The following is a 26,387-nucleotide window of genomic DNA, read 5'->3' as shown; positions in this document are numbered from 1 at the left end:
GGGTGCACAAAGGCTGTAGCTATTTATCAAAATCCTTTTCATCTTCCATGTTTCTCAATATTCACGCATATATTTGCTTAATGTACATTGTTTTTAGCACTGCAGATGATCAGACTTATGGCAGCTACTGTATTAAACTTATATTAATCCTGAGAACTTGTAATAAAAATCTTTCTTTTAACTAGTCAAAATTTGTCTTTTTTGTGATACATATATTTACTTTTTGTAACATGCTTGTGGTCCCTCTCAGGCTGCTGCTCTTTATTTTCAAATGTTAGTAGAAAGTGACGTTATTTCACTGTATCTGATATGTTTATAACCACTGAAATATTTATTGCATCATACTTTTTTTTTGTTATTTATAGAGCTGGTTTGGTTGCTGCTATTTGCATTGGTTTCTTTTATCTGCTTTTAGTGATGTGCCTGTGATTGTATACAGCATTTCAAGCGAGGCCTCTCTGCTGCCTTTATACAGAGAAATTATTACTTTTAGTCCTTTGTTCAGTTTTTTCTCTGCTTCTTTCTTCTCATTCACTTTTCCTTTTGATTAGTGTATTATTTTAGCATAATTTTTGCCTTTCAGCGTCAGTCTCTCACTGTGAGCTAACATTTATCATTCTCGCATCTCTCCTCCCTCCCTCTCTTCCCAATATGGCCAATATTATCCATGCTGGTTTTTATATTTATGTGGTTTTTTATAACTTTATGTTTGGCTGTTGCATTTCTGAATCTTTTCTATTTTCCACTCTTGTAAGAACTTCTTCCAATTTGTATGTAACTGTCACCTAAACAGTTTCCGCTGTTGATTGTTTTGGCTCTGAACAGAAAGCCTGGGTGGTAAACAGCCTTATAAGCTTAGCAGAGGCTGAACTTTTCCATCTTCCAACACAACGAGCTCTCAATTCTGATATGAATTATTTGTCTTTTCTCCTGTGTCAGTCTTAAAGTAAGTCGGGATTCTTGCTGGCAAATGGAGTTTGTTTGGGTCAAGCTGACCTCCATCTGAGATCTCAGTTTTGTCGTTTGGGGGTTTTGCAGGCATCTAATTCTTACTTTTCTGATATTTGTCTTTTATAATATGAAACTGATACCAGTAGGTAGACTCTACTTAGCTTAGTTTTGTTACTTTCTGTAAATTATTTAAATGATTAATCTTCACTGTTTAAAAAGAATGTTCGCATATCCCAAAGACCGTTTGGTAATTCAGAATTATTCTTTATTTTATACCTGTGGTGCTACAAACAAAAGAAAGTATGACTACATAATTTGATCACTTGGACCAGGCTTGGGACAATTTCTGTTCTTGGTTGGATTTTGGAGTTTGAGTGGATTATTTTTAATTTTTTTTTTTTTTACTAATTTCAGTAAAGTAAAGGTATATGGTGCATTGTTACTGATATATTTTTATTTTATGTTATTCCCCTTCAACTTTTATGCATATTGATAAGTTCAGTCTGTTTTCTAAACATTTACTAATGCTATAATACATTTTCCCGTATCTCCCTTCTCAAATTTTTACCGTTATTGATTGAAGATTCAATTGAGAAATGTGTTTAGAACCCTGCTTTCTGTGGTAATCATAGAAGTCAGTGGGAAGACAAGAAAATTGTATTGAAAGAAATTGTGTGCGTGTGTGTTTTGTGTTTCAGCATAGATTATCTCTGCCAAAATAATAGCTGTCATTTTGTTCTTGTTATATTAGTGGCCTGTAGCTTACTACTACCCCTTTTGCCTTGCTTTTGTCCATTCGTCTATTTGTGAGTAGAAAAAAAATTTTGTGAAGGGCCATAATTTGGGGGCTTTATTATGCTAATAAAATCAATATTTTGTTATCTATTTAAATTAAATATTCCAAGATGGTGACCCCACTCTACCCTAGTATCAAAACTGCAGACCTTAACATTCAGTGACTTTGAAACTTGAGTTCTGTTTAGAATTTCATGTCATGCCTATCGCAGGAGAAAAAGATGGAAAATGTATACGCTGAGCCTATAGGACTTCCTGCAGTGCTTATTAATCCTTTATGGATCATTTGAAATGTTTCTAGTTTATTTAAGCTTTGCTGCTTGTATCAGATTGTTCCTGCAAAAAAAGGAAAAAGTGATCATGCTTTGAATTTTTAAAAATGATCTCACTTTCAAGCAAAAGCACTTTTATGCTCCATTAGAGTTGAATTTGCCAAACTCTTACATCGCATTAACACAAGCTTTACTGGATAGATAAACGTGTTGTTCAAAGACTGACTAGAACTTTACCAAACTGCATATTAAGATTTTGTCGTCTTGCAATTTTTTTCTTGAATATTTTCTTCATGCAAATAGAGGGGAGAGACAAAGCTATTTAATTAAGAAACTGTGCAGCACAGTTTTAATCTCTTAAACAGGGTGAAAATAGAAAAATGAAATTTAATAGTCTGGTATAAGGCTACAGAGTCTGGTAAAACTCCTAAGTGTGCCATCTTTCTTTTGTGAAGAAGCATTCAAAGTTTATATACATAATTGGGGCTCTGCTTTTTGTGTTTTGCTGCTGTTTTTGAAATAGTTGATCGAGTTGTAGAATAAATGCATTATGATTTTTAGCTTTTTTTTTTTTTTTTTTTTTTAAAAAAAGCTCTGGATCCACAGGCAGAAGACAAAAATTCTGGGTAAACTTATCTTGGTGATAAATTAAGGACTAGTCTCCAAATGAAATCCACTGGCACAGGGGTGAGCTTGCCATGGAATTCACTGCACTTCACAGGAATACAGAGGCCAGCAGATCCCTTCACAGGAGTGGTCTGAAGTTTGGAACATCCACATTGTCTATTTTCTGTGATGCTTTCCTCTCAAATTATATTTTTCTTTGTTTAATTAGTAATTATATTTATGGGTGGTTGTGTTTTTCATTGCACGTACTACTTTCAAGAAACTTTTTAATTGTTGTGTTTGCCAGTTAGACCAAGTTCTTGATGGTAATGTAGATATTGCATCTTTTAGTTTTACTATTTCCATAATATTTTCATATGCTCCCTGCCCAGAATGATGTTTTTCAGGCATGGGTTATATGGAGTTTCTGCCTTAATCAGTAACTTCACAGCAAAATAGAAAATTGTTTGTTGTTAGTCTCCAAAGTCTCTCATAAGAAGTCACATTCAATACTAGAATCTTGGCTTATTTCTTCAGTTTCTGTTATTTTGTGTGTTTTATAAAATAGGAGACTAGATTAATATCAAGTAGAAACACCTTTTTCATGTTTATATGCTTTTACGAAATGCTTATTACCATAGTAACAGAGGGAGCCTATTAGGTTAGTATATTTCTTTAAATGTTTCTAAACCATACATAAAGTGTTATCCACATATTACACCAGAAAATTTAAGCCTCTGATTTTTTGAGGAGCCACAGACTTCTTGAGTGCCCATACCAATACATTATCTATGTGTGTGATTGTTATTCCATTAAAAAAAGAAATAAAACTCAAAACCAGAGGAGAAGAAGGGAAGCAGAACTATTTGGAGTATCAGCTTAAACTTTCAGACATATTGTTTTTGTATGGATGAGTGATTTGTCTTGAATTTCGGTCAAAGGAAATTCAAAAAAGGAAATGTTAATTTAGATATGTGTGTGTGTATCTGGGTCGCGTATGTAAATATATGTATACACTGCTTATGTATCTGATGAAATCTGGGATACAATTGGCTTTTTTTTTTTTTTCCTGAAAATATAGATGAAATAATCTGAATTTTTCCTAGTCTTTGCTTTTAATTTTTTTGTCCACCTTTCCCATCCTTTGACCTCTCTCATTTGTCTCTATTGCTGTCTTCTCAAGTTTTCATAAATTAATAATGCCTGAGTTGTGCTAGACCTAATTTAAAAGCAAAAACCCTTCAAAACACTAACATGAGTGAAAGTATTGTCACATGTTCTAGAAGTTCCTGGCTTAGGATAGACGTGTCTAGTTTAAGGTAACTATTTGAGGAGAGAAAAGGTCCAATTCATAAAGATCAGAGGTAACTAATCAAAGAAGTCAAGGTAAATTATTCTGGTTAAAAATACAGAACGATAAGGGATTGTTGTAGATGTCTTAGTTTTGCTACAGGTTACTCTTTCTAGAGATAATGGTCTTCATTGAGTCATACATCAGCATATATGAATGGTATAGCAGTCTTTCCCTGTAGTAGTTAAGCAACTGTGGTGGCCTAAATTGGACTTTGATCTTACATATTTCTCGTCATGCAGGGTGAGAAGAGAGGTTCTACCAAAACCTTCTCTGTACCAAAGGGCTTGCTGCTGCTAATATGGGGTGGGATAGGAGAGGCAAAAGAGGGATGATTTGCAGTTGGGGTTTTTTTTGGTTGTTTTGTTTTTGTTTTCAACCTTCCCAACCATATCCCCTAATGATACATGCCTCTGATGGATTGAGTGATGTTTTCTTTTAATAAATTAACGTGTTTCCCAATAACATCTTCAGCTGTCATGTGGAGGCTTAATGTTTTGGATTTGTTTCTCCCAGGCCCAAGTGTCTGATACTTGTGTACTATTTTGGTTATATTAATCAACTGTGTTTCTCTCTTGAGTAGTTCTGCCATCAGTTAGTGTATCGTGCATTAACTTCTGTTAGTTCCCTGTTAATATCTCAAATAGTAATAAGTTAATATCTCAAAAAGGTGGACACCATTCTTAGGACTGGATGCAGTATTTCTCAGGCAGCATATACAGCTGTCCTGCAGCTGGGCGTTCATCAGCCTTGAACTTCTACAGTGGCAAAAGCCATAATCAACTACAATTCATTGAAATTAATTTTCAAGGGAAAGATTTCACTTCCACTATCTATCCACTAGGACGCTCCTGAGAGTGATTTACTATAAGCAACAAACATCAAGCTTCTCTGACTACTTCAGCATGAATTATAGTCAATTCTGAAGGCTGTAGAGAATTGGATAAGCATTAGGAAATATATTGGGGTTGCTGCTGGTATCAACTTCAACTAACCAATATGGCCACCCATTCATTCATTTTAACATCTAACTTAGTTTCTGTCAAAACAAGAATTTGTGGCTTGCATCCTCTCCACGTCTAAAGTAATTTCCAACCAAATTATCATAGAATCGTAGAGGAATTTAGGGTGAAAGGGACCTCAGGACGTTGCTTGGTCCAGCTCATCACTTCAAGGACAGCTATCTTTGAAGTTAAGTCTAGCTTCAGAGCTTCTCATGACCTTGTTTTTCCTCACATCCTTGGCCTGGCCTTCCTTGAAGATCTTGTAGCTGTCTGTCACAGCACTCCAACGTGCACCATCCCACATCTCTGCCGTGACCGTGAGGTCATAGGTCTCTAAGACTGTGCATGGACTCCTGATTCCTCCTGCTCATTCCCTGTGCTGCATGTCTTTGTGTAGAGGCATTTGAGGTGGGCTCCCAGTTGTGCTGCATTCAAGGGGAATGTGGGAGCTTCCCCATCATGCTGTCCCCTGGGTGTTTCCTTGCTGCTCCTTGTACTATGACTTCTCTCCACGCTTTGGTCACCTTCCCCAAAAGACCTTGCCTAAAGTCCTTCTTGTTAGGTTAGCAAGCCTGATGGAAAAGGTGCTATTCCTTTGCTTTGGCAGATGGATCTTAACACTTCCCACTTTGTTATTGAGGAGAGGCAAAGGATCAGTTCCCTCAACCTGCTGGCAACATTGCCTCATGCAGCCCAGGATGCCATTCACCTTCTTTGCCATGATGGCATTTTGCTGATTCATGTTCAATTTGGTATCCACCAGTTTTGTCATTGGCAAACTTGCTGAGTGTACACTCTGCTCCATCATCTAGATCGTTAATGAAGATGTTGAACAGGACTGGACGCCTGGGCTACACTGCTACTTACAGGCCTTCAACTAGACTTTGTTCCACTGATCACCACCCTCTGGGCCCGGACATTGAGTCAGTTTTCAATCTACCAAGTTTTTTCAACCACTGGCTCATATTACTCCTTTCTTGTCTAGATTTAAGAACCCTCTGTCACCTACACTTTTCTGCCATGAATGTACTTACACATTCTGATGAGTCACCTCTCAGTCTTCTTTTTTGGTGGTAAGAGGCTGCTCTTCAAGATCTGTTGCTGTTATGCTTTTTTTCAAGGCCTTTAAACATTGTTTATGGCTCTTCATCGTATTAAGGGTTTTTGGGGTTTTTTATTTTAACTCTTGTCATCAGGACTGTGTGCTCTAGTATCATTCTCTCCAATATCTTTGAAGAAATTCACCTCAGTGCTCACAGAGTTCTCCAGTAAACATCTTGCTATGTCTGCCTTTAAAGCTTATGTTGAATAACTTCTCTACCATGACTCTTTTTAAGCTGATAATTTCTAGCATACAGTATCCCCATTCTGTAGGTGTGAACTGTAGTCTTTGTTCCCAGTGAGTTGTTTTTGTTTCGCTGTACTACCATGTATTTTGTTTTGAGTGAGCACAGTTTACCAAACCAATTTCCTCATGCGTATCATTATTTGCTGTTCTGCTTTTGTCATCTGTAAGTTTTATCTGAATTGATTTCTCTCTCCTTCTAATCACTGATGTAAATGTTGAAGAATGTGTGTAACCTTTTCTTTGTGATGCATCACCAGAATCCCTCTCTATCCCATATTGACAAATGCTTACTCAACTGACATCACTTTGTGTCTCGTGGACAATTGATTTTTTTGAGATGCTTCAACTTTGCACCTCTTAATCCATTTCACATGTACTTTATTAACACTGTGCAATCCTAATTCCATTGCAATGTCCTTTGGAAGTAAATCAAATACTGTTCAAGATTAATTATAGTACATTTGCCTTTCTCAACCAAACTTGTAATCTTATGAAAAAATGAACTGTTGTGTTCTGTATAGAAACATATTGACTGGTGTTAACTACATTCCTGTTCTTAAATTCTTGATCACTTAAAGTCTCTATCAGTATTTCTCTTGTTTTTCCTCAGGTTAGTTTTAGACTGGTACATACAAATAGTTACGTGGATCATTCTGGTTTGCTTGTATAACTATTTCCAGGAAAACTAGCATTTTGGTGGATACGTGGGTCTCAGTCTTTTGAGGTAGCTTCAAGTGTTGGGAAGTCTAGCGAGTAACATCTTCTTAGCTCTAATAGGACTATTGAATTCAAGGATTTGTTATATGAATATGCTGAACTTTGAAGGCCTTTTAAGTATTTTATTGATAATAAACCAAAAGATAGTTCTTCATCTTTATTTGCTACTAGACTATTACTGTGCTTTTCCAAAATACAGGAAAAAGTTACGCGTCTGTTCTTTTTGTGCTGTGAACTATTTTGTTGTTTTCATCATGTTATTGACTCTGCTCTATATTCTTTGTTAATATCCATCTTACTTTTTTTTTTATTAGTGTTCTACTTCAGAAAACTTTTGATTTATGTCAGCAGCTGTCTGCTTTTGGTCTCCATTTATTATACATGTGTTTTATACATTCTGCCAAGTTAAAATTTGCTTGTAATTTTTCTTACCTTAAGAAAAAGGACTTTCAACAACTGTTCTTTTACCCATATAAATGATAATCAGGTCATAGTACTGGTTGCTAAGCACTCAGAGTCTTCTACTCCAGTCATTTAATTTTTCTTTACGTGTCATAATGAAATTCAGAATTTGTTTCAGGCATATAATTTTTTTTAAGTATTCTCTCTAGATTTTAGAAAATACTGGTTCTAGAGACTTGAGACAACGTATATGTCTTCTGCAAACTCAAAGCAGCAACACCATAGCAGCAGATTTTTTTCTAGCATCTAGCAGACAGGAAGTAACAAGCAACCTCTTCTGCTCTCAAGAGGTTGCATTTCGAAAGCTCTCTTGGGCCTTACTAATTTCAGTATTGAGCTGGTGGCTTTTAAGGCCTTGCATGTCTCAGTAGCAGGTAACACTTGAAAAAAGAAGGATGTGTATTTGAAGGATCATACTTTTTCTGCTGTTTTTTATGCAGTTTGTTCTTCCTGAATGTGACTTATTAAATAAAAATTTTTAGTGTTATGTTAAAGAAAAAAAATCTCTCTCCAACAAAAATGTCCTGTTTATTTCACTTGCTGTGTCAGTCATCATTATATAAGCAACAGAAAACAGTCTCTTCCCTATTCGCAGATTTTTTAGTTCAATGAGTTTGTGATGGGCCTGTATTTCTGTTGAGTTGGCTTTTGGTTTTTTAATGCTCACACAGGAGCATCAATTACTTGACGTCCAGCTGGTTACTTTAGTTGGTGTCTAGAATAGTTTAGAATGAAGAAATTCCTGGATGTCTTCTGGCCCAACCATTCCACTCAAAGCAGGTCCAACCTTGATGTTAGGTCAGGTTGTTCAGGGAGGTTCTACAACCTGTCTTAGCAGTGGATGCAGACTTTTTCCTACTCTTAATGTGGCCCTATTAATCCTGAGTAGTCATGCAACCAGTTCCAGATGGTCATGTCCACTTCTGTGATAGTACTGGCTGGCTTCATATCAGTCCATTTGGAAATAATTTTAATAATCTATGTTTTACAGAATTTGTTTCTATCCATATGAGTTGATGTAAGTTGTTCTATTTATACAGTGGTAGGAAGGGGTTGGCTCTGTGTGTGTGACCTTCCAGTTTGAGGCTCAGCAAGAATGGCAGGCAGTCGATTGCACTGACTTGGTCCTTAGTTCCTTAGTATTTTCTTTGTTGCTTGCTACTGTGGCTGCTATTACTTCTTAAAAAAAAACAAAACAAAACAAAAAAAAAAAAACCACAACCCACTTTCTGTTGTTGTTCTCCCTAAGCCCTTGTTGTTCTATTTTTTTTTTCTTACTAGCCCCAGAGCAGTTTTAAATAAAATTTACCATGTATTATGTTGATGTAAGTTTTAAAAACCTAAGTTTTAAAGTTTTAAAACATTGCCATTTTTTAGGTGTCTGGCTTGCCATTTTGTATGCCAAATTTGTCTAAAGCTGAGTTCTAGCTGAAATTTTAACCTAAAATGGATTAGCTTTAAGGAAAATTGTTTCTAAGATGCTGTTCCTTTCTGGCTTCACTTGGGTGCTTGAGATCGAGCAGATCAGACTAGCTTTTTGAGTGCTTTCTGTTCTTCGTGGCAAGTAGCAGATATGCCCAATTTATAAGCCCTTGAAAAACTTAATAATTAATAGAAAAGGCTATAAATTCTCTCTCTCTCAAAATTCCATCTGCCTCTGACCTCTCTTGTCACGCTGTCTAGTCTGCATCTGGACAGCATGCCATGTATGGAGATTTTCCCTCAAAAGTTGTTACTAACACGGAGATTGATGTGGCATTGGGTACCAGACGTTGCTGAAGAAATCAGTATCTCCTAAAGAAGTGAAGAACCTTGCAGTCTGACTGTAGTTGGAAAGGTAAATTAAATGAAGACCGGAGGGAGGCAGAACAAGAGCTCTTCAAAAAGAATAAGCAGGCCTAAGGGACTGCAGGAAAGAGTTGTGGGCAGGTGTTGAAAGTAGTTACAGAAATGGATGGGTAGCTGAGGGGAGGCTAAGAAGGAAGCCTGACTATCTCAGAACACTTGCCAAAAGGATTTTTGAGACTTTCGAATGTCTTGCTTGATGCTCAGTTTAATTAAATAACAGTAGCAGGAAGAAAACGGAGTCATTTAAGGTGGAATTAAGTAGGGCAGTGTATGTTTTTTAATCTCAGAATAAAATATGCTACAGATATATTTTAATTATTCCAAATCAAAGTGTTTTAAAACCAGAAGTTGCAGTTGAAGTGTACACATCTTGATATATGAACCTACCTAGTGAGGTCCACCAAGCAACTACATTTATGCACAGTAGTGGTCGTCTGAAGAGGAATGAATGGGAAAGGGGAAAATCTGATGTAAGGTAAATCAGTTTAATTGAAGCCCACAGGTGTGAAAGTGCTAGAATTATAATCCCTTGGTTATTGCAGTAAACACAGTGTTGAAGTTGTTCAGGTGACCTTGCCATATCTGAAATACAGGTGCTATGGCTTTGAAGTCTTTTACATTTGGCTTTGAGGAAGAGTATACATTTCATCCTTCCATCCTCTTTTTGACTGGTTGTCGAAAGGTTGTCATTCTGTGAAAATCCATCTAGATTTGGTAATTTTATAAACCTTTAAGAAAAATTTTTAGTACGGAGCAGTAGCTAGGCATTATTTTAAAAGATAAATAAAATCAACCAATCAAGTATGATTGCAAGAACTGAGTATAGATGAGTAGAGACTAGAACTGGCATGTGAGACTGGAGCTGGACCGGAGTGGATGTAGGGTAAAGTAAAAGGAAAAAAAGGTGAATTGAGTGGAATTGGCTGAATTAGAATATTCAAACAGGGCACCTGATAGGTAAGGGCTTGACTGGGCAGGTAAGCTTGAAATAATATGAGGAGGCAGGCATCGATGAAGACTGCCTGTGAAAATTTAGGCAAGAAGAGTAACCAATTATATTTGAGTGTGATTAGTTTAATAAAAAAAAGAAAAGTATGAGAAAATTCCTAAGTCTTTGCCTGCCTCTGCTATTGAGAAATACTGGACGAAAGGTGTAACTTGCAGAGAAGGTGGAAATTCACTGTTATTATGGGTTACTCTGTTTTTTTCAAGCAGCAAAATATGTGCATTCCTTTAAACGCTATTTTGAAGAAAAATGGGCAGAAAGATGGAATTTTTATATATATTTTTTTTTTATTATTTAAAAATACAAGAGGGATCCTGATCCTGCAGAGTTGGGCAGTTGAAAGTTGGAAAAATCCTGGGCTGCATAGGGAAGAGTGTGGCCAGTAGGTCGAGGGAGGTCATTCTCCCCCTCTACTCTGCACTGGTGAGGCCACAACTGGAATACTGTGTCCAGTTTTGGGCTCCCCAGTTCAAGAGGGACAGGCAACTGCTGGAGCGAGTCCAGCGAAGGGCAACTAAGATGATTAAGGGCTTGGAGCATCTCCCTTATGAGGAAAGGCTGAGAGAGCTGGGACTCTTTAGCCTGGAGAAGAGAAGGCTGAGGGGAGACCTTATTATGGCGTACAAGTATCTAAAGGGTGGGTTGAAGGAGGATGGAGCCAGGCTCTTTTCATTGGTTCCAAGTGACAGGACGAGGGGCAATGGGCACAAGTTAGAACACAGGAAGTTCCGTTCAAATACACGGAAACAGTTCTTTACGGTTCAGGTGACAGAGCACTGGAACAGGCTGCCCAGGGAGGTTGTGGAGTCCCCTTCCCTGGAGATTTTCAAGACCCGCCTGGATGCAGTCCTGAGTAATGTGCTCTAGGCAATCCTGCTTTAGCAGGAGAGTTGGACTAGATGATCTCTAGAGGTCCCTTCCAACTCTGATAATTCTGTGATTCTGTGATTCTGTGATTAAATCCTAGAATGAATAAGAATGAATGCTGCTTACTTAAGTTTAATCCAGGTCATTTATGTATGATGTTATCCCATTCTGTCTTTTTTCAGTACATTGCAACCTATAGGTTGGATGGCACCCGTTAGATGAGCAGCTAGGCTGTATTTGTTTCTCTTCATTGCCTAGTGGATACCCTTTACCTTACTGAGTGCACTCTCTGAAACTTTGCCTAGAATTATTTATTTTTCTCATGGAGTTTTCTGTGGCACACTTCACTGTAGGATCAAGTGGCTCTTAAAGACCATCTTTACAAGAGCTGTGTAAAGTGAGGGGACAAATTATTATTTTTATTTCTCAGAGAAACGAGGCATAGGGGAATGAACATCAAGCGTATCCCTAAGTTTGAGTACCAAATTTGTGAAGCAAAGGACCTGATTTTTCAGTGTGTAGTATTGTGTAACTGCCCGAAGCACAGCTTTCACGTTACAGTTGGGTCTACTCAAAGTTAGCAGTGTAGACCTTCAAATTTCACTGAAAACAGACTGATTCCTCAGGTAATTGTTACTTGTGAGTCCTTTCAGTAAACTGGAAGTGACTTGTCCAGCAGCATGGAGAATCTGTGTGGCAGAGGCAGTGACGCATTTCATCTCCCTGGGGCTGGGTTCAGTTGCCTTTAGCACTTCGTTTTCGTTTCTTTCATTTTACTACATGCTCTCCAGTGTTCACAGTCAGTAAGGACACAACAGCTCACTTTGCAAGCCTGTTTCATCCTAATGGCAATCCTATCCTTTAATGAGAATTAAAATACAGATGTAGTCCTTTAACTGTAAATTGACACATGATTTGTATGTATAGGTAACTGAAAGGAGGATTGTACTGGCTTCTGATTGCATGCTTCTTGCAACTTAATGTATTTTTCATATACTCTGTATGGGAACATCCATTGCTAAAGGGTACCATTGCCTTTTATAGGAATCATATGCATGCATCTGATGACAGGATTTGGCCCATACAGAGACGTAACTTGTTTTTATTAATGGTATCATGAAAATTAATCTCTCAACTATTCAGTCAGTTCACTGTGGCATAATAAATGTTTCAGCACAGAATTCATGCTCCAGTAATATATATAGTGAATTTATTGTGAAGTTAATTAGTAATATGTATTAGACTGTTTTCAGCAGGTTTTTTCTTAAGCAAAATTATTTCTCTATATTTGTAAGATATTTCTGAAATAATTGGTTTCAGTGTGGTTTCTTGAAGTCTTAATAGAAGCCTATACTGTAACAATAAGTTCCTTACAATTATAAAGAAAATAAGTTAAGTTAAAAATTATTAGTTTATTAAGTATATAATACTGTTCATAGGTAAATGTTTTAATACAGTAGGTATTCTGTTAGAAACCACCTGATCTGACAATTTTAAGAGATTTTTTTTCTTTTTAAGCAGTTGCTTCCTCTCCAATTTTGGATTTTAATCATGACTTGACTTAAGGTTTCATGTCTTCCTAATGCTGCCAGTGAGAGAACTTGAGCACTAGTTTACTTAATTATCTGCTGTACAACAGCTGCTATTATTAAAAAAAAAAAATGCAAAAAATGCCATCTCATCTTTAGGTCTGCTATGGACAAAAAAAGAAAAGGCAGATAAGATAACTGTAGCTACCCTGTCTGCTCGGCACTGTCTTACTCCTCCTCTCTCTCTCACTTTCAGTTTCCAGTGTAATGAAGAGCAGGAGAACAATATTCTGTAATTAAGGATTCCATTAGGTTGAAGAAAAGAGCAAATGGAGTTGTTTGTTCTCCTAGCTGAAAAAATTTGTCTGGGGTGGGGGTTAGGGGTAGTAGTGTAGAAAGAGAGAGAGGTGGGTGGAGAGACTAAGTCAGGGCTGTTTGTTGAATATACTGTTAAGGACTGTTACCATCCTAATTAATCAAGTTAGAAATTACAGCTGTAGTTGGTTTCCCCCCAATTCTTGTTATCAATTTTCTTCTCTTTTGAGACAAAGCAAATATAAATTTTGTGTTCATTTGTCATTCGTTCTTTGACTTCAGCATCTCTGAAAATAACAATGTAGCACAAAAGACCAGTATTTACCTAGTTGTAATGTGGGTTGCCATGGTGTTTTGCAAATTATTGCAATTATGTTCACCATGCGAGTCGCCCTTGGTAACTGGCGAAAAAACTGATAATCCTGTTTTGAACAAAAGGTCAAATTGCTGAATAGAAAGTCTTGATTAACTAAAAGATGTACAAAGTGGAATTATTTCCTACCATTCAGAAATAGTTCTTGATCGGGTTTGGGGGAGGGGGTGAGTAAGTACATCTGATTACTGAAGTACAAAGCATTGAAAGGATGTTGTCTTGAGCCTTTCATGTAGTCTTAATGGTGGCTTTTTTGTCAAATTTACCCATTTGCGGCATTGAAAGAGGCAGCTGCATTTAAGCTTGAGAGATGGTGCTTTTTCAAGAGTTCAGTGCATGGAAAGTTCTCAGCAGTATCTGCAGTTTACTATTAGACCTTGGGCTATTAAAACTGATGTGCTGCATTTGAGCCCATAGCTCTTGGTGCTTGTAAAACCCTCTGACTGATGATCTAATAAAGTGCTCTTACCGGACAATCTCTGATCAGATACTTTAGAAAAAAAAAAAAAAATAACCACAGCTCTGAAAAAGATGGGGGTAGAAACACATGGCTATACTGAAAAGTTTGCTGTTGTAATCTGCAGTGGAAATACTAATAAATTTATTTTCAGTTTAAGTACTTTAAAGGGCCAACATATTGCTCCAGAAATAATTTTTTATTTACAGTTACAGTAGTAAAAATTAATCTGAAAAGATTAAAAGTTCTTCGTAATCACCAGTGCTCAAGAATTACATACAAATATATAGAGGGAATGGTCCTCTTCCTGTCATCATATTCAAAATACTGTGATGGATTTCCTGTGCTTTAATGCTGTGAATTTCCTTTTCTCTTTCCTATTTTTTCCTATTGGGGGAGGGTGAGGGAAGAGGTGAAGAGGATTAAGGGTTTTTCTTTTTTAATTATTCTACTTTTTGTTTTTAAATAGCTACCTGGAAATTAATTCTTAAAACTTTGGAGAGCCTGTGTGAGAGCAGCATGAAAGCAAAGTAAACCTGAACAAGTTTGTGGGTTTACACTCTGCATCACCTAGCAACCCCCCGGCTCAGCCAGTTCTCTTGTCTGCCCCCAGTCCTGTTTACAGACCATTCAGACTGCTCTTCGAAACCATGAAAGATATTCACTTTCATTAGTGCCATTCTCAAGAAGAAAATAATTAAACTTAAACGAACAAACATTGGTTAGTGATGCTTTAAACTTTTATAGTTTAAGGTGACCAGACAGTTGAGACCACTTTCTCTGCCATTACCTTGCGCTCTGTTGATCTCCTCTAAACTGACGTATATCTATGTATGTATGTGCATTATCATTTTTAAAGTTTTCACAACTGTATTAACTCCTTCAGTATTTAGAGATGTTCATAACTGTGATGCAAAGATGTTTCACATAAAGAATCTTTTTGTCTCTGTACCAACTTAAAATGTATACTTGACAAACCTTACTGTTATTGCCATGTACACGAGTAAAATCTCTGTGTTCTGTATTAAGTCTAATGTCATATTGAACTTCAAGACAAGTCTATGATACAGGAAAAAATTCAAGGACTGTACAAATGTTTGAGGGGAGAGGGAAGAGGACAGGATTGTGGAAGAAGGAGGGGGGAGTAGACTGTTTTTAGCTTTCTAACCAAAGTAGAGGCACAGATTTTAAGAAACCTTGAGTTCTTGCTGTTTATATGTTGCTAGATTCTTTAACAAGCAATACATGGATGGGCTGTTATGAGCTCTTTGTGCTTTGTTGACAGTTGACAGACAAAGCAAATTTTTTTCTGAAGCAAGGTACTGTACTTAGTTGTGACCTATTATAGCCTGAGAATGTGGCTTGCTTTGAGTTCTGTGAATAGGGAGAATACTTTGCAGAATGGACTTGAATATCCTTCTAGAGGTTTTAGCTCTCCAAAGAGAAATACATAAAATATCTTTTACTGATCCTTTCCTCAATGTAGTTTTCTCCTATGTAGTCATTTTAAGTATGCCTTCTCCCAGTTGCTTGCTTGAAATCCAGTTTAGCTGTTTTCAGATTGTCTTAAAAAAATAAAATTGTTGGCAATTGCTGGTTCTCTTTATGAGCGGTATGTCATCCTATGAACACTTGTGCTCTACTTTTTAATGTTTTGGTGTGCGTATTTTGGTGCCTGGAACCGTTTTTACTGAAGATAAGAAGACCAAGGTATTGGCTTTGATGTGAAGTAAAGCAGAACATACTTGCTAATTTAGTTTATAATGTACAATTGTTAAGGTTGGAATTTGTCCACCTGTGGTGCTATTACATCTGTTTAAATGAGGGCCACTGTTTGCATCAAACCTATCATAAGGGTTTGGAGTGCTCTATTATCCTTTCAGCAGGCTGATGACAGAGCCTGGTCTTTGCACAAATGAGATCAATAAGTTTCAAATAACTTGTATGAAATGACATGTGACTGTACATCTGAAGATGTCTTACTTTTTTAAAAAAATCAATTTTTAATAACATGTAAAACTCTTTACGTTGACCTACAAGATATTTTTCACTTCTGTCAAGTTTGATAATTTTGTTTAAAGCATTTTTTACGTTAGCTTGAGCATTTGGATTCTTTTTTGGGGGGAAGGGGGTAGGGTGCATTTCTTGCTTCTTCCATTATCTCCTGTGTTTATTTTTCTTTCTTTTCCCCCTAAGACTTTTAACGGTCAAACTGATAAGACAGATACTTCTGAGAGAAATATTTTCTAGAAATTAATGCAGTTTTCTTCCAGTCTTGGGTGGTTTCTTTCAATTTTTTTTTTTTTTTTCAGTTTTGGATTAGAAAGCAATTAGAATTCTGTTATTTTGGAGTATGCAAATCACAAAGTATCGTCCATGAAAATTTACAAACTTTCATTTTGAGTGGCCTAGGAATAGGCATATGATGTTTTGTCTGACTTCGCATCACAAGAGCGATGTATTACTGATAGGACCTTGAGGTATGCAAGTTCTGAAAGAACTCCTAAAAAGTATGCTTATGGGGACAGAATTTTGTTGGAGGCTAAATCCTCTCAAGTTTATATCCGTTTTCTATAATATCCAAAAGGAACTAGATTTGGGTCTTTTCTTTGGGTGTTTTTGATCAGAGCAGTTGGGTGCGAAAAGTGAGCTTCATGTTTCGTAATGGCCGCCTGGAACCCACATCAGTGCTTCTGTCATTGTAGTATCATTGGCTTTTTCAGGATAGAAGGACACTTCGTGTTCTTCTGAGAAACTCAAGTAGTATTTATTTCCTCTCTTGTGCTTTCCTTAAGGTAGCACGTTAGTGTAGCTAGATTGCCCTCAATTACAGTTTGTCTAGTTGCTTTGGACCCTCACAGTCTGGTTCTTCAAAGGTGTGGTTCCCATTGACTTCAGTTGCCTTTGAGTCAGTTTGGGCTGGCAGCTTTCCAGTGGGGAACTGAAACAACAGATATGGGTGTCTGTGAGAACGGGAGGTTTCAGTAGGTGTTATTTTGGAGAGGGTATCCTTCTCTTACCAGCAGTACTATCTCATTGAGTGGTAAAGTGATCATTTGCCTTCAACTAGGAAGTTGTTGGCTAAGACGCTTCAATTTGATAACATCCTTTAATGTGGTTCCTGTAATAATAATACTGGATCTGTAACCAACCATCTCCAGGATCTGTACTGCTTTCAAGTAGTACACTTTCAAAAGCAATTCATATCTCCTTGTTACTATTCTTTTGCTTAAGAGACAGTGTTGTATTTTTCCTGAAATATCACATCTATCCATTAATCAGCCTGGATAATACTGAATTCGAGAGGAGCAGAATGAACCACCCAGGAAAGGAATTTCCTTTCTTTATAAGAGATTTTTATCCACTTCATACCACAGCTGAATTCAGATCAGTTATATAGGCCAAAACTCAAGAAGCTCTGAAAATGAGGAAGTGCTTCGAAAAGAAATTGAAATTGTATCTTCAACTTCCATTGAAGTGAGGCAGCATGAAATGGAGTGTGAAATGCCACGGTCCCTGTTTACTTTTTTCCTAAATTGGATGATCAGGTAGCATCAGACTCTAAAAATACTCGTAGTGGGAAATGTAACCTATTTTTTCTGGATGAGGAACTAGCTACAGTATTTATTGTATAGAAAAAGAAAAATAAATGTGAAGTCAGTAGCCAAGAGTGAGTTGATAAAATAGTTATCTTATCTTTACTTATGATCCAAATAGTCATACACCACACTGGATCTATGATCAGGTCTCTTAATGCACTATAGTTAGCTTCATGTATAAATTTCAGGAACGAATTTCAGTTGTCGTTACTATAATAGTTACTAAAACTATTTGCATTGCTTTTTGGAATTTAAAGCCACATGTACACAATACGTAACAAAATACCAGAGAACATGGAATAAGTGTTCCCTGCGTAAGGGCTTTGAGCTATAGGGTAAATTTATAAAGGAATTTATGCAAACCTAAGGTGCTTCACCGTTCTAAGCATATGCTGCAATATCATTCCTTTTAGCTAGAGCAAGCTTGGCAGCATGTTTAACATGGTACCCATCCCACTTAAAATAAAAAGAGAAAAGCTCTAGTCAGCCAGCATCAATAATAGGCTCTTGACCCAGCTCCTTTTATAAAACAATTTATTTGAAGAGTCTGTGAAAATATCAAAGGAAATTATTATTGGGAGATGATTAAATGTTACAGTTAGGACAGCAGTATAAAGCCTTAAAACAAAACATCCTCAAACATCGTCTTTGTTTTATACACTCAAATTTGAGTATAAATATGTTAGATAACTTAGTTTTAAGAGATTTTTTTTTTTACTTAAAAATTTCAGTTATGCCTGGCAGTTCAAGACAACTCACACACACTCTTCATTTTGAAATTCTTTAACATTTTTAAATTCTAGGATGAAATTCGGACATATCTCTTCTCTAGTAAGGGATCTCTGGAACCTAACATTAGGACTTCTGACTTAGTACAATTTGATCTCTTTGTAGTAACATATTAAAGAAGTAGAGAAAGTTTTTCCAGTAATTTCTTGTTAAAATTTTGACAAAGTGGAAGAGAAGATTGGAATGACTTGCATATCGATAACAATAGCTACCAATATACTACTTTGAGATCTAAATATGTCTGAACCTATTTATTGAAGATGCTTTGCAGGTCCCCTAGGTTTCCTTCAAAGATAAAATGAGATCCTTCTCATGGTCTCACAGATTTATTTTTTTTTTATTAGTGCTTGGTATCTGGTTTGCTTTTTGAATATCAAGCCTTGCAGGATACTGAAAAAGTTGCTGACCCAGAATTCTGCATCACTGATTGCTTCTAACTCCATTACTCTGTTTTTTAGGGTTGGTTTGTATGATTCTTGTCAACAGAGTGTGCCTGCTCATTCCTTATCAAAGAGATCATCATTGATAGGAATAATGTCAGGCATCTAGGTAGCTTCAGGCCTACCTTCTATTTCCAGAGCTAACTTCTGGTAGTAGTCTTTTATAGACCTAAAGAAAAGTCTGTTTCCTCAGAGAAGTTGGTGGTTACATGGTTTTATAGACTCCACTTCTCATGGTGGTCATTTTGCTAGGGAGTGAGGAAGGAAGGAAGCCTGATGGCTCATTTTCCATATATAATTCTCTTCTGTGACGGGATGTTCTTTTTGGTTTCCCTCTAATTTCTTTCTGACAAGGTTATCTCCAAATTTCACCTTGATGAAGAATTTACTTGTCTTTTCTTTCCCCTGCCCACACAGGGTAGGTGATCAAGAGGTAGGTTTTTAGACATCATAAGGAGTTCCTTTCATATGTTTATCCAGTCTTTTATAACTTCAAATAATTCAGTCTCCAGGTTGTTTGTATTAGTAGCTACAAGTTCCAAAGGAATGGCCATTTCTGCTGTCTAGGAGACTCATAGGCTTGACCAAGTCAGATGTCTTAAGATATCACCTGTGTGGAGCCCTCCTGATCGAAGTGCTCTCCACTGAGTCTACTTTGCTAGTCTCACTGAGAAATTACTCCATCCATAAGATTGATCAAGCAACTATCTGAGAGGCCTTCTGAGGTTTTTACCGGGTACATTTCCCCGTGAAAAACTGGAATGTTGCCTGAGGAACCCGAGTTATGCTGGACTTCACATCGCTAAGTGGGTAAAGTTTCCCATGTGAAATCCTCCCCTGACCTGAGGGGATTTCTTCTTGGGATTCTAGCAGTGGCAGGTCGGTGTCACTCAAGTCTGTTGCAGTGCATGACACTAGCTCTCACACTGTCACTCACATTTTCATTGTTGCTGAGATCTCACCAAGATGGTGCAAATGCATTGTTATTGTTATGTGTCAGTGTTATTACTGGAGTATTTCTTTGTCCTGAGCAGGCAAAAAAGCAGATCAGAAATTGAAATTACTTAAAAGTAATTTGGTTTCTGGTACACAGCAGAAAAATTTTCCTGACTTTACAGTAATAGCTCATCTTTAAGTTGATATTGATACCACCTTTGGTGTTTCAAGTGTAAAATTTTGATGTAATTCTCAAAAGATATAGCTACTACTGATAGTCAAAACATTTGCCAAAGAATGTGCAATTGGCTCAAGTTCTAATCCCTGAGGTGCTGTACACTACTAAGGAACGTTTGTCTATCTGCTCCCCCAAACATTCAGATATGTACAGAAGAGACAGACAGATGGAACAGGGAGAACACACCTGTGAGTAGAACAAGTTATTGCAAGTGGAACTGATAACTTTCAGGTCACTGAGTCAAGTCTGTTGTTGCCATGAGAAACTTCATATAAAAAAAATTAATAAAATCATCTATCTTTTAACATTGCATGGGGGTATCAGTAGATTTGATAGTTTACCAAGTAATGCAATATTGGTGGAACCTTGTCCTTCCAGGGGATTTTAAAGGACTAGATTTGCCCTGTTAGGCAATGCTATCCATAATAATGGACATTGGCAGGAAAATGGGTTTTGAAGCTTCTGGCCTTGGATTTAGTGGAAATAATATGCTTTTGTAAGAGTAGTCTGAAAGGAAAGGTCAGTTTGAAGTTAAAGGGCTTTGATTAGTAACTCACAATAATGCCTTACTCAGAAAATTTTCGTTGTCTCTCACACAGCCTGCCAAAAGCTGGTTTACTTATCAGTGACATAAACAGCAAGCTTATGCTGGTTGACTAGGAAAGCATGTTGAGGTTTTGTTCCTACACTTCCCTTCTGGTGGGTTTGACGATTTAAGGTGATAGTTTCAGCTCTGCAGTGAGGAAGCCATGGATTTTGGATCCAGTGTGCTTTAGGTTAGGTATCCCAGCCAGCTGGAGTTTGGATGTCGTCCACCAAGGTCCCATTTTCAAAAATCCACATTAAGATTGTCTTCAATAGAGAGCAAGATTGTAGAGAAGCAAGCACTAGTTAAATTTTAAATGCAACTGATAGCGACCTCTGAATAATTTTCAGTTCTTGCAGCTTTCTTCTTTTTACTACCACATTTTTTCGTTCTATGTGAACTTTTAAAGCATTGTAGTCCCCCAGCATCCAGACTTTCTGAACGCAGGAACAGACACAAAACTGAAGTGTTGTAGAGAAGCACATCCAGTCCCCTACTATAGCAGGCAACCAAGCTACATTGTGAAATGTGATTTGTAAAAACTATTAAGATAAAGCTCAATAAACGTATGTTGTTGACTCCTGCAACTTCTGTTTGGAAGGCTGTTCCAAAACCACTTCCCTCTGTATTTTGGGGTAATATTTATAATGCTTGTTGATCACTAGAATGTGAGAGGCTAATTCTCAAGAACAGACTTACAAAGAAAGAAAATTACTTTTGACTTGCAAATTTCTCCCCATTAGCTGCAGTTTGTGGACATAGTACTCTTCAGGGATTTCCTTTTATATTGTGCATTTACTTCATGGGTTTTTTTGCATACATTTTTTTGTATTTCAAAATGAACTAAGCATTTGTAGACAGAATGTTTGGAAATGCTATTGTTGGGTTTTTTTCTCTATCAACTTGTATTTAATTTCCCACAGATACTAAGTAGAACAAAACTGAAGGTTTCCTATTATGTTTTTGTTTGATCTATTGCAAATTAATTTGCAGACAGTGATAGCTGCTGGGAAATTAAGGATTGGTTTTATTTGGTCAGTGAAGATGACAGGCATGGATCAAATAAGGGTTAACAATAATGCACTTGAACAAATTGAATCAGAACATAATGCATGTATTGAATTTGATTGCAACATGCATGTCCATGGAAAAGTTTTTTGTTTAAAACAAATCAAGGCTGTGGCTTAATTATCAAAGCAAAACAAGAGACATAAAGAGCTACATGTTTCTGATCTACTTTTTTCAAAAATAGCTCCCTTCACACAGTTATCTACATGTTTAATTTCCATGCATAATAGCAGCAGTTATTGTTGTCGTTTGTTAAGAGAGATTAACAGATAGTAAGTACAACAAACGCAAATAAGGTCTGAATAGAGAGGTGACAAAAAAGAAAAAACCTCTTTAATGTTAATTATAAATGGTAGGAAGTCTACACAAATGACATTAACTGTTCTCTATATGAATTGAAGGGACATTTAGTTATCTACATAACACATTGGTTATTATTATTACTAAATATAAAAAATATTTTTAAAATATAGTTTGAGATATGTACTGTTCAGTGGAAGTTGTGTGTTTTGATTGTTATTTCTTAGTCGTTGAAAACAAATATAATAGTAAGCTGTTGAATGCTTGTTTTTATCCTAAGCTGTTGGTTTTAATTTAAGCAGAGTTTTTCAGTTGTTTTTCACCTGTATTTTGTGACCAGCAAAGTTCCCAGTGCTTTCTTCAACAGTGACTGCGTTAGACCAAAACAATTGCATAAAGAAACTTGCTTCGAATATTATTATTCAACGTTAGTTTTGGTGGACCATCTACGCGTTCCCTTATAAGACAGTGGAAGTGGTACCTTGGAAGTGGTGTAGTCCTTTGTTTCTTAATTGTTAGCTAAAAATCCCAATAGGTGGCAGAAAACACACTGTTACTTTTATCATGCATTATTTTCATGATTGTCTATTTTTGAGTATTGTGCTTAGCTGAAGCTGGGATGCCGCTCCCATTCCAGGCTTTGTTTTTTCAGTTGCACTTGCATTCCCTGACTAAATACCTTACTATCTGGCAGTTTCCATGCTTTGTTTTTCTAGTACAATAAATTGATTTTAAGTTCAAATGTAGTCGTTTAATATGTTTTGAGTCATGAGTGTTCTCTTTGTGCACCCAGAATCTTTTCATAGTTACAGCTGAAACAATTATACTCTTAAAGAGGAGGATTTTGGAATGGGTGAGAACACCCTCTGCACCTCCCCCTGCCTGGCTGTGTATTTGAAGACCCTGTTTGTATTAGACTGCTACCAGATGTTTCATAGGAAGGTAGAGATGCCACATAATAAGCAAATATGGCATAAAGAGCTTTCCACCCAGAACATAGTGTTCGTCTCTAAGAATTAACATAATGGAAGATTTATGACAATTCATTATCCTGTCCAGAAATGTTTTTGTGTTTTCCCTCGCAGTAGCTCTAATGATATTCTCAGTACTCACTTAAGTGAGTGCCTGAAGATTTCAATGCTGTCCTTGAGTTGCTTTTCTTGGTAGAAAGCTATTCCATGTCTATTAAAATTGAGTTATTTTAAAAATGTGAGGCAGCAGATGAACACCTTCCTCTTTTAGAAATCAATCTTGGGTTCATTTGCAAAACTAAAGCTAAGGACTAGCTCTTTTACTTGAGGCTTGTTTGTGTCTGCTGACTCCAGAAGACACAGGTCAGGTGTCTATGCTAGGTCAGGCCCTAAATTAGGACTTCTCGTGGTGAAGCATCTGCTGATGAAGTAGCGTCTATCTTTCTAATGTCACTGTGAAATATTTGTCGTAAATAATTTGTATGTGACAAGGAGAGTGGTATTAGGACTGTTGGGGCAACAGTTGTGCAAGAGATAAAAATTAAATCCACAGAGGTTTCTGAATTCTTGGGATTTTCTCACCATGCACTATTAAATATGTAATGATTTATGTTTTGAATCTACATAACAATAAAACTCAAACATAGTCATATGATACACTGATCATACTGTTTCCAAAACGCTTGCTCTGACATTAGGTGTACTCTTATTTTATTAAGAGAGTCTAGAGCAGGGTTTGCCTCACCCCGAAATCTGTTAGGTGAATTGCTTTTTGGAGATGCTTTATTCTTCCTCCATTTACTGTAAACGGATCAGAGGGTGACTAGCTTAGACTGGTTATCAGGCTCTTAGATACTCAAAGTTGGGTGAAATATACCCTACCTACATATGGAGGTCATTAAACATAAACATAGTCAAATCCCATTTTAACTAGGTTTTGGAAAAAGGAAAACTAGAGTTTATGTATTCCTCCACACAAGTTCCAAAGCATTTGAAGTAAAGTAACTCAAATATTTAACTTTAAACTAAGCTACTGACATAGTCGTATTGAATCAGGATGCTGGATTACTGAGGTACAAAATACAGATGCAGTTTTGGTCATAGCAGTGAGGAAAGAAAACGTAAGTCATGTCTTATTAACAAAATTGATTTGCCAGCAAATCAGAATGTCCAGGAAATGAAAGCCAGAAAAGGTATATGGTTGTAGGCTTTCATTATTGACTTGTAACCAAGATGGTGATAGTGACAATAGTGTTCTGAGTGGAGCTGTGGAAACTGGAAGAGTAGGAAACATGATAATAATTCAAAACCTGAGTTGCCACTGTGGAAATTAGGTAGAAGTCATTGCCAGAGCGTAATGTTGAGACAGCTTGTTAAAGAGCCACTGAGAAGGGAAGCAAGCAACTTTTTGAGTTGTACTCTGGTTCATAATATTTGTCAAAGCACCAGGAAACCTGGTATGGTTAGGTTAAATTCCTTTGCAGGAGCAATAAAAAGAAATTTTGGAAACAGAGCCAAAAATAAACAGTGAGTATACCCAGCAGAGACATCAACAGCTGATAATCTGAAATGCAGAGTTTGACAGTGCTAAGTGCTCAGGGGTGGTAAAAGTAGGAACTGTTTGAGAAGAGCTGCAGAAAGACCTTGTGATACCAAGTTGACTCGTAAGTTAACAATGGAAGATTAAATCCTCTGCCAAGTAATGTTGTGATGTAGATGCTAAAAACCCAATCTTAATTTTGCATGCAATGTGCGTATTAACTTAGTAGTGAAGAAAAATTATAATCCTTGGATAACAATAAATATCTTTCTGGAAGTGACTGCTCAGTGCTTAAATGCTCAGTAGTGCTCCAGGCAAACAGAACTTGAGGAAAGAAAAGAGCAGAGAACAAGATGGTAAATACCATCTTGTTGCTGTATAAATTCATGTTCATCTAGCATCCTGAATACAGTGTGCAATACTGGTTTCATATCCTTCCCCATTTGTCCCATTTTCCCTCTCCTTCTCATTTCAAAAAGGACCTGGAAGAGATACAGAGAAGAGCAACAAAGATGTGGAGTGGTTTCCATGCAAGGAACAACTAAGTAAATTAGGACTGTGGTTTGGAAAAGAGTTGATTGCAGATGATGTGATGGAGGTCTATAAAATCATGGGTGGCATGGAAAAGGTGAATGTGGAGAATGCAGAATGATTATTCCTAGTATCTCCTGATACAAGAGCTAGAAGGCATTAAAAAATAAAATCTTTTTTTGTGCGTGTGCATGTTCAAGAAAAATAAGATACTTTTTCACATAATGTGTAGTTGTTCTGCAGGATTTTGTAGATGCTGAAAGTTTACAGTGGTTCGAAAAGGACTTGAAGTTTATTGGGCTGGGGATAATAATGCATCCATCACCACTGAATATTAGAGACAGTGATTCAGGAGGTCCTTGAGCCATTTCCAAAAGCTAGGAAAATCTTCTGGAAAACTTTTACTGTGTGCTTTCTCTCATGCTATTCCTTAGGTATCTGCTATTGGTTGGTTTTAGAGATGAGATGTGGCATTGGTTTAACCTATGGTTGGACCTGATACAAAAGGTACATCCTTACCAATCCCAGAAGCATTCTTTCTTTTGTACTCGTAAGAGAAGCCTTTTGCGTTGTCTCCCTGAGCTGACATAGAGCAAGCTGGCTCAGATTTTTATTTCATTTTAACTCAGAAAAATGTTAGTTTTTCCTAAATTAGTTGGTTTACATTGAAGTCTCAATAGCTTTCTATTAAAAAAATATTTAAAAAAAAAGAGTAAAGAAAAGAAAGCTTCTGGCTGTCATCAGAAAACCTAAAAGTTAGAACTGTTTTTCGCCTCTAAAGTGCAAGCAAAGAAATGGCACTTTACTTCAAAATTTAATTTGTTACAGGTCTCTGGGGTTTCTTGCTGTCTGGTCTACATAGTTGTATAAAATAATTCTGTTATGTGTTAATGTTGTCTGAACTGGAGAAGAACAGAGGTTTCAGTATATTCAAGGAATGGATGACTACAACATGCAGAATGTGGTGTTTTGAAGCAAGATGACTTGAACTTTGTTTTCCACCAATGATTGTGTTACCTTAAACAAGGACCTTCACCTCTTTATACATATTATAGTATCAGCTTCACGCAGGATGCTTAAGTTGGCATCTTTTTTCTTCCTTGAGTATGATTCATTGTTTAGGTGGGATAAAAAGAAACTATCACTTGAATTTATGGTAAAAAATGTATTTTCTTCTATGTTCTGCCTTTCTGCAGGGTTGGTTAATATGTGAGGAGCCAACTTGCCAGAATCGAACCCGTCGACTTCCTCTGAGTTTTTCCCGGAGTGGCCCGATGTGCCAGGCCTGCAGGAAGGCTGTTCTGAGACCAGAGGTGAGTGATTTAGGACAAAGCTTTGACAGCAGTGGAGCAGGATTCTCATGAAGCTTGCCTCTCTCTCAACTTTGCCTTTTAAAGGTAGCGGGATTAAGCAGGAATTTTTTATTATTTTATTAGTTTAAGGGGGACTTTTTGCTTTTCCTACTCTGCATTTAAGCTGCATCCTCAT

The 26,387-nt window shown here is 36.9% G+C and overlaps 1 protein-coding gene across 1 annotated transcript in view; it reads left to right on the top strand.

The window, feature by feature from the left end:
• The window catches only part of POLA1 (DNA polymerase alpha 1, catalytic subunit), a gene marked incomplete at its 5' end in the record, with an annotated part of 206,111 nt that overhangs the window by 113,268 nt on the left and 66,456 nt on the right, over positions 1 to 26,387 (top strand). Inside the window, one exon of the mRNA XM_082488513.1 lies at positions 26,096 to 26,212. Coding sequence (XP_082344639.1) covers positions 26,096 to 26,212 — 117 coding nt within the window. The remainder of the gene's footprint in view (positions 1 to 26,095; positions 26,213 to 26,387) is intronic.

The sequence above is a fragment of the Vanellus vanellus genome (genome assembly GCF_965231255.1).
Source record: "Vanellus vanellus genome assembly, chromosome: 1".
In the NCBI taxonomy this organism is placed as follows: Eukaryota; Metazoa; Chordata; class Aves; order Charadriiformes; family Charadriidae; genus Vanellus; species Vanellus vanellus.
The sequence above is the reverse complement of the archived record's forward strand: the minus strand, read 5'-3'. Positions and strand labels throughout refer to the sequence as shown.